The 8,081-nt window shown below is 40.2% G+C and overlaps 1 protein-coding gene and 1 long non-coding RNA gene across 7 annotated transcripts in view; one reads left to right on the top strand and one right to left on the bottom strand.

Moving 5' to 3' along the window:
- Nucleotides 1-7: 7 nt before the first annotated feature.
- ankrd6b (ankyrin repeat domain 6b) overlaps nt 8-8,081 on the bottom strand; it is a 26,238-nt gene continuing 18,164 nt past the window's right edge. For 3 of the 5 annotated variants that reach the window (XM_017033847.2, XM_025056910.1, XM_025056908.1), the window contains 4 exons: nt 6,851-7,003; nt 3,808-3,921; nt 2,317-2,623; nt 8-1,252 (listed from right to left, as the gene is read on the bottom strand). In XM_017033847.2, the coding sequence (XP_016889336.1) occupies nt 714-1,252; nt 2,317-2,623; nt 3,808-3,921; nt 6,851-7,003 (1,113 nt within the window). In that variant the 3' untranslated portion in view covers nt 8-713. The remainder of the gene's footprint in view (nt 1,253-2,316; nt 2,624-3,807; nt 3,922-6,850; nt 7,004-8,081) is intronic. The other 2 variants (XM_008312716.3, XM_025056909.1) reach the window with 1 other exon arrangement.
- The window catches only part of LOC103380685 (uncharacterized), a 15,296-nt gene continuing 8,302 nt past the window's right edge, over nt 1,088-8,081 (top strand). For both annotated transcript variants that reach the window (XR_003050116.1, XR_521708.3), the window contains exons 1-4: nt 1,088-1,216; nt 4,427-4,558; nt 6,300-6,371; nt 6,884-7,030. This is a non-coding gene — a long non-coding RNA (uncharacterized LOC103380685). The remainder of the gene's footprint in view (nt 1,217-4,426; nt 4,559-6,299; nt 6,372-6,883; nt 7,031-8,081) is intronic.

An 8,081-nucleotide genomic window follows, 5' to 3' on the forward strand; every position in this document is an offset into this window, starting at 1 on the left:
AGGCCGCACTTTTAAAATGTAAATTTAAAATACTGTAAAAATCCACTTTATTTCTACATAGGCCGTATGTTTATAAAACAATATCCTAGGGCAACAGACGTTTCCTGATCAATCGTTCAAATTTATGAATTATTTTATGAAGGTTAAGATGAAAACAGATTGCCTTTCATAAGATTAAATAATAATAATAAAACTACATTAGGCCCTTTAGTTCATCCATTAATTGTTGACTGATTTTCAGTGGTAGTATTTGACCAAAGAGTTGGTACCAGGGCAGTATTACTGTGTTATATCAATCCTTTAGTCGACCAGGAAGTACTTTTGATGATAATCCCAGTCTCCATCCATCAAACCGACAACCGTTAACTAACTATAGATGCTAATTTACTGAGACATTAAAACATACGAGTTCAAGATTGGGAAGCTCTGTCATGGTTTGGGGCTGCACTTCAGTGCCCTACCTACCTTCATTAAAAAAAAAAAAAAAAGCAAATTTACTTGAGTTAATTTTGTCACATTTTCTGGGTTAAATAAAACAAAAAAAAAAACCAGATGCTTTAAGACTTATGCACACCACTGTACCACCAGACACATCAGGGTCAAAGGTTATATCCATGATGTAAATCACTGGGCACCAGGAATTCATGGGAAGACGAATGAGAGCTAGATAACAAGTGATGTGACATGTCCATGGCCTTGTTTGTTCTTCTGCGTCAACAGTCCGGTCTGTCCGTCCTCAGCATGCGCAGCTCGTCCTCCAGGTACGCGATCCTTTCCATGAGAGCGGCTCTGTCGGCCTCGGCTCTCTGAGAGGCCTGCCAGCGAGCCTCCTGCACTTTCCTCTCGTACCATCGTTCCATTTGGGTCGACACCGTCTCGAAGAAGTGCTGCGTCACCTCCAGGGCGTGCGTGTTGTCTCGCTCCTGAGCGAACAAGGGCTCGTTGGGCTGATCCCCGAAGACCTCCAGAGTCTGAGCCGCCCTGGCTCCTCTTGAACTCGACCTGCACTGGGAATGTTTTCTATGGTGCCTCCCTCTGTCTCTGCCTCTCTCCGCAGCAATCGTGCGACCGCGGTGGCGTTCCGCATCGGGAGACTGACTACCGGACGGGCGGTCTCCGTGCCCTACAGTGTCCACGTCCAACTTGTCCTTAACAGCCGAGCGCTCTTTGGGCCGGACCACCTGAACAGACGACAGCTGCTTCTTCTTCAGCCCAGGTGAGGTCACCTCCTTCTTTTGAGCCTTCTCGCCATCTGGTAACGTAACGGAAACCATTCAGTCAGCACATAAACATTTTAAAATTTGTCTGTTGTTGTTTATTCATGTTAACAATCATAAAATAAGTGCCTATAAATAACAATAAGTCCAAGTTTTTTCCCTTTGTTTTTATGCCAAGAAGTACAAGTATAATAGAAAATATTCATATTTAATGAAATATCATTTGAAAAAACATCATGACATCAAGTGTCAATTTCAAAATATCTCAAGTGGGCCGGATCGAACCCTGTAGCGTACCAATTTTGGCCCACGGCCCGTGTGTTTGACACCCCTGTTTTAGCATTTTGTATACAGAGAATTATACCGGACCTATTTATTGAGCCAGAAACCTCTGAAATCTTTACTAACGATTAATCAACTTATGTAGTAATTGATTATTAATGGGCAGAAGTGAAAAGAATTTCTTTCAAAAAATTAGTTAAAAACAACAAATAGAGGTAAAATACCAAAAGTTGAAAAAGTAATAAATAAATACAAAAAAAAATTAGAAGTGGGTTAAAAATGGGTTCTGAGTTCTCCAAGTGTGAAGAATGCTTAGATTTTTTTTGCTAAGACGACACTAAACCTCTCTCTCTAATACAGAGATGTTGACTGTGACGAGTTAAAATTTGAAAAATGCAGTGAGCAATCCAATTTAAGGGACTTAAAGTGTAAAGAAGAAGACAATGATGTGTCTCTGATTTGTTAGAAAATAAGATTTATTTTTTCTTAGAGTTTATATCCAATTGTGTTTTTTTCCTGCTCCCTAATCAGCTGTGACTATATAAAACTAAGCTCACAAACGGGGGGGGAACATCCATCTCAAACCGGCACTGTCTGTATAACACTTGTCAATTCACAGAAGCCCAGCAGGGGGCAGACACAGCTAGGGCCTAAATGTGTGTATGCAACCATAACTAACAAACCCCTAACTACACCTAACTAGAAAAGTGAACAGATGTTGAGTATCGAGGTAGAAAATCCGTACGCCTTTATTCTACGTTAGCATTGATGTCGTCATTCACGTACATTAATACGTAATGATCATTCGAGGCCGTACCTGGGGAGCTCTCCACGTGAACGTCAAAGTAGTGGGTTGCCGAGCAACCCTCAGCCACACTGGCGTCAACGCGCTCGGTGTCCAGATGCCCCGGACTCTGGTGGAGCTCCGGGGATTGAGAGAACTCGTCTCTAACGGGAAGCTCAGAGAGCTCAGCTCCTCCTGCTCTCTCGGCTTCATTCAAGGCCTCGGCCACAGAGGAAGGGCTCGGCAGGTGTTTGCTCGTTTCTCCTCCTGTGAGGCGAAACTCCATGTTTTGCAGTTTGGACAGACACCAGTTCTTCATTTCTGATATCAGAGACGCCTGCTTAAAAAAAAAACAAACAAAAAAAACAGAATAGATCATCTTAATTAATGTCCCATAATGTTACTGCAATAAAAAAAAAATAAACCCGTTAATTGGGATTTATTGTGTTAATGGTGAAAATTCAATGAAATCACCATCTACAGCATATGTGTCAAACTCAAGGCCCGCGGCCCAAATGTGGCCCATGAGATTAGTTTGTGTGGCCCGCGGGAGTTTTTTTTTGTAACTTCAATAAATACTAATCAGTTCAAGAAACGTGTAACTTCAATAAATACTAATCAATTGAAGAAACATATTAATATGTTAGGGAGTAGTTACAGCTATACAGTCTTACAGTTGAAACTGGCCCTTTAAGGGGAACTGTATTCCTGATGTGGCATGAAACTGGCCCTTTAAGGGGAACTGTATGCTGTATTCCTGATGTGGCACAGTAGCAAACTACTCAAATTTGGAACATTATGTTCTGCTGAGGACGTATACCTACAATCACAGTTGTCTAAAATGGCGGAGATCATTCGAGTTATTATGGATGTTACAGTTAAGGTTTTGTCAATGTGATATCAGTGTCATGAGAGCAAGAAATCAATGAGGCGTTAGGTCAATATGCCTTTAAGACTAGCCAGAACTCAAGGCAACTGGTGGCTCTCGAGTATGTTTTCTGTGGGTCTGGACTGTAGTATGCATAATTTATGGCCTTCCAGGATGGTCAAACAGTAGTAATAAATCATACAAGACCCAGTCTCACCTCCTGGGGTATGCAGCTGTCCATTTCACTGCTCCTTGTGATGCTTTTGAAAAGTGAGTGAAGAAAGAACCTCGGGCTAACGCTAACACGTTTTTTTTTTTAACATTTTCGTCTTTGTGCTCTCGGACTTAGAATGCATGGAATGTTCACGGTTGGCTGGCTTTCGGTTAATTATACTGTCATTTGAACAAAGGCAATCTCCCTGTACTTGTTTACTTCTTAATCTACTTAAGACAAATCGGTAATAAACACCACAAACAAAGAAATGAATAATAGTTTTCCTTTTATACGTGTAAACAATGCACGCAGGCACATTTTCACAGCCTGTGCATTTCATATTTATAGATAAAAATGTAATAACCGAGTTTACCTTTCTTTTCTTTTTTTTTTTTTTTTTTTACACCCTAAGCCCTTAGCCGAGCGCCTGACCTAAACCTACCTGTCTTTTCTCCGCCTCCAGCCGTTCTTGCTGGGCCCGTTGCTCCATCCTCTGCGTGCACTCACTCCTCTCGGCTGACACCCTCTCGACTGTCATCTTATCCAGTGCTCGGATCTGAAGGCCACAAAACAATAACAGGGATAATACATATTACAACTTTAGAACAGGGTAAACTTGGAGTGATGTTGGATTCATACGATCACATATTTTCAAACAAGGTATTTATGCAATTGTGGAAAATCGGATGCAAGAGTTACATTTATTTATTTATTTTTTTAATTAAAATTGATTAAAATTGCATGGGTTTTTAGCAATTCTCATTTAGTTTAAAGATGCTCAATATACTTTTTTAGAAATACAATTTTTTTTTTACCAATATGTTGGATGTTCCTAAGGCAGGCATGGCCAAACATTTCCAAATTATATAATTTTTTTTATATTATCGCTATACCTCTGCTTTTTCCCTGCAATACCCACGTTTCTCCAATAGATGGCGTAGAAAATGATAAAAGCATTTTAGCCTTTATGCACGACGTTTACATGTCATTTATCTTAGTTCTTAGTTATTTTTTGATTAATTTGTAATATCAACACATATTGTCTATTCCTGTTTTCCCAGCTATGGAATGGTGACCAATCACCATCAAGCTACTCCAGTGGTAAACCTGATGTAAGACATGGAAATTCAACGCCACAGCCTGCGCAGAAAAGACAGACTCCTGAAGTAAATCCAACAAGCACTCATTTCGAGGTAATGAACACAAAATCGTACCTTTACCTAAAAGCTTACTCACTGTTACAAAAAGACAACGAGAGTTCATACCAGATGTACTGCACCGACGTAGCCCAGACGGCATGTGCACGACAATCTGCTCACAGCTCACTGTTCTTTCAAGTCAGAATCCACATTAATATCTTTCTTGCTTTGATGCCCTGTTTTTTTTTGAGAGGATGAATTTCCCATGCTCCTCTTTGGGGTTTAACTTTGAGCCCGCATAGTTTTTTGTTTTTTTTTTCTTTTTCTGATCTTAGTGATTATGCATTCCTTCCTACGTTCTATTCCCTCACGCAGCAGCAGTGCTTGTTGTGCGTGCGAGAACGGGTGCCTGCAGTCTGACGAAGTCAGGTTTTATTTGAAGCCTCTCACACTGGCTTATAGGGGATAAACAATATAGTCTAAATATGGAAAAGAAGTTCGGAGCACATTTTTCAACTAATTATCACTTGAAGAAAAGAAGAGCTGACATGCCAGCTGCCCTGGTACTGTTCGGTACTACAAAGCAAATATTATTAGATTTAGTACTCTGTAGGTCTGTACTATTTGGGTTGCGTTCTGTATAGTCTAAAAACGCAAACATGGAGCAGGATATGTGTAGCTGCGGGCTAATTTTTGTCATTTCGACATACTGTACGTGTCAAACTCAAGGCCCGGGGGGCCAAATGCGGCCCGCCTTCCCGTTTTGTGTGGCCCGCGGGAGCTTAAAAAGCATTAAGTTAAGTTCATGCAGCATGAGTTTCTTAACCTGAGAAATTTAAAAAAAAAAATTATTACAATGTTAAAATATTAAAATGTTCCCAGATTATCTTTAAATAAAGAAAGTTAATGGATCCGACTGCTATCTTTAAATAAAGAAAGTTAATGGATTATGACTGGATTTTTCGTTGAATGAAGTAAATTAGTAAAAATACATAAGTTAATGTTTTCACTGTGTCCCATTGCGGCCTGGTTCCTAAATGACCTATGGACCGGTACTGGTCTGCGAACCAGGGGTTGGGGACCTCCGATCTATATCTTCCATTTACAACCGGCCCTTCAAGGGGAACTGTATTGCTAGGACTAGGACTAATACAAATGTAAAAAAGAAAGTGACACAGTACTGTAAAATATCACATCACATCGTGTTTGATTCATTCTTCTCGGTGTCAGGGACACGGTCAAATAAAAAGTTTTCTTTTCCCCACTTACCCACCCTTTGATAGCGTCTGATGTCAAACAGTCTCAAACCTCCTCTGCTTAGCAACACATCTCTGAATGAATGCCAGCCCGTGGCACGTTCAGACACATCTGCTTTTTGACATAATAGCGCATTTACCAGGCACTTCTTAGAACTGAGCAGAGAGTGAAACATTTCCCTCCACTCCAAATATGCAACAGCACATTTGATGACCTAATTCATATCACAGAAAACAAAAAAAAAAAAAATGAAAGAATGCAACCTTCGCAAGAGAGTGGAGGTGGATTTGATTATAGCTGTTGTGCAAATGTAAAAAAAAAAAAAAATAATATAACCATTGGATTTATTTTTGCAAAAATGTCAAACATAGCGGCCCATTAAGGTACAAGTGAAAATGAGAAGAAAAAAAAAAGCAGATGAAGAAGAAAGGGGAAGATCAACGCCAGGCTTAAATATTAGTCGTTAATAATGTTTCCGAAATTCCAGATTGTGAATGATGTGTTTTGTAAAGCCGGCACTGTCTTTTTGGCCGTGCAGGCAGAATGGAGAGAACACACAGCAACAGAGCCAATGAGGAAAACAAATGAGGCAGCACAACACGGAGAAGAAGTGAGTGCAAATTAAATTAAAGAGCCGAGAGATCTAATTTTCTGATTGTCGAACTGGATGTCCAGCTAACCGTCTACTGTACAAAGTAGTAGCCTCTGAATTGTAATACTTCTTTTTGTAGATATATAAAAGGCCTTGGTATTGGTGTGTGTGGGCAGAAGGGACACAGAATCTTCAAACCATCTAGTAAACGTTGTTGTGCGTGTGTGTGTCTTAGTCAGACCAAGAAATAGATAAGAATAAATATTGGACCATGGGAGAACACAAAACTGAAAGAGATGAAATATAATAGTCAGAATTGTAGACTGGAGACCAGCAGTGTCTTCAAACGTCTCTGTTTACGAGTGGATGACAGGTATACTGGGAGCAGTCAAAGTCACACGAGGTTCAAGATTGACGATCGTAGGAACGCGACAGGAGGTGTTGCGTTCATGTCGGAAATGATCTGCGGTGTGTCGGCGGGCGTAAACGTTAGTCACCTGATGCTTGTTCTTGCGGTCCATCTGTCCCAGCTTGCTGTTCATCAGGTCTTGCACAGTGTGAATCTCCGTCTTCATCTCCTCTTTCGTGGCCTCGAGCTGGTTCTCCAGTTTGCTGATCAGAGGTTCGCAGCGGCAGCCGTTCAGAGGAGCCTGCGTCGGGGAAAGATTCATGAAGATGTAAGTGAAAGTGCTTGTTCAGAGTAAATAGGATATGTGAAATGACTTTGAAATGTATTTGTCTTTGAAGAGCTTTTTGGTCTTGTGAACTGTTCCCTGAGAAAAAAAAAGAAAAAAAAAAAAAAAAGGCCATTATTTTCCAATTTCTGAAGAAGTTTGAGGTAAATGGTCTGGTTAAATGGACTAATCAGTCTCACACAGAGTCTGAGCCGTTCTGCTGAAGCTTCGATTCCTCTTTAACTTCTCTTTACTCATACGCACACGTTTGTCCTCTTTCTCTTTCCTCATATGTATGAGTTCTTTAACATTTTCCAGTTCACCAATTACAAAGACGGGAAACAAGTCGGGATGTCCGATCATATCGACCAACCGATATTATTGGCCGGTACTAGCGTAATTATGTAATATCGGTAAGAATAACGCAACGCCTGGGTTTCGCCCAGATGAGGTGACATAAAAAATTGTATTTAGTGAACAAGAATTATTGTCATTGGTGACAGTGTGCTGCATATATATCGGTATCAGTTAATATCGGAAAATATTTGCGTATCGGTAAAATATCCGCATATCGGTAAAATATCTGCGTATCGGTATAAAAGATAATATTAAAATAATCATATATGTCTACGTATCTGTACACAGTCCTTTATATTTAAAAGACAGGGTGGTTGTTATGGCTCAATATTTAGTGCAGTTGGTCCACAAACGACCACCTGCTCAACATTTATCAGTTTGTTTGTTGCTTTGGAGCCAATGTATGCAGTTGTAAGCTGTAAAAAAAAAAAACAAAAAAAAAACAAATTGCATACAGTAACAGGCTGATTTTAACTGGATCACATCCCCTTTCATTTCTGTACCAGTTCCTAAACTATAATAATGATGATGTGGTGTCGGGGTAATGATGCACTTAATGATGCAGGCTACACTTGCCAGCAAAGCATAGATTTGCCAGTAAAGAGCAATTATAGTCAAACAGTCATTTGGCTGTGATTTTGCTTCTAAACTGCCAAAGGGGGGGCTCTCTACAGTAGAAGCTCAGCAGCTACTCCTA

Source organism: Cynoglossus semilaevis, chromosome 7 (assembly GCF_000523025.1).
Source record: "Cynoglossus semilaevis isolate Cse_v1.0 chromosome 7, Cse_v1.0, whole genome shotgun sequence".
NCBI lineage: Eukaryota > Metazoa > Chordata > Actinopteri > Pleuronectiformes > Cynoglossidae > Cynoglossus > Cynoglossus semilaevis.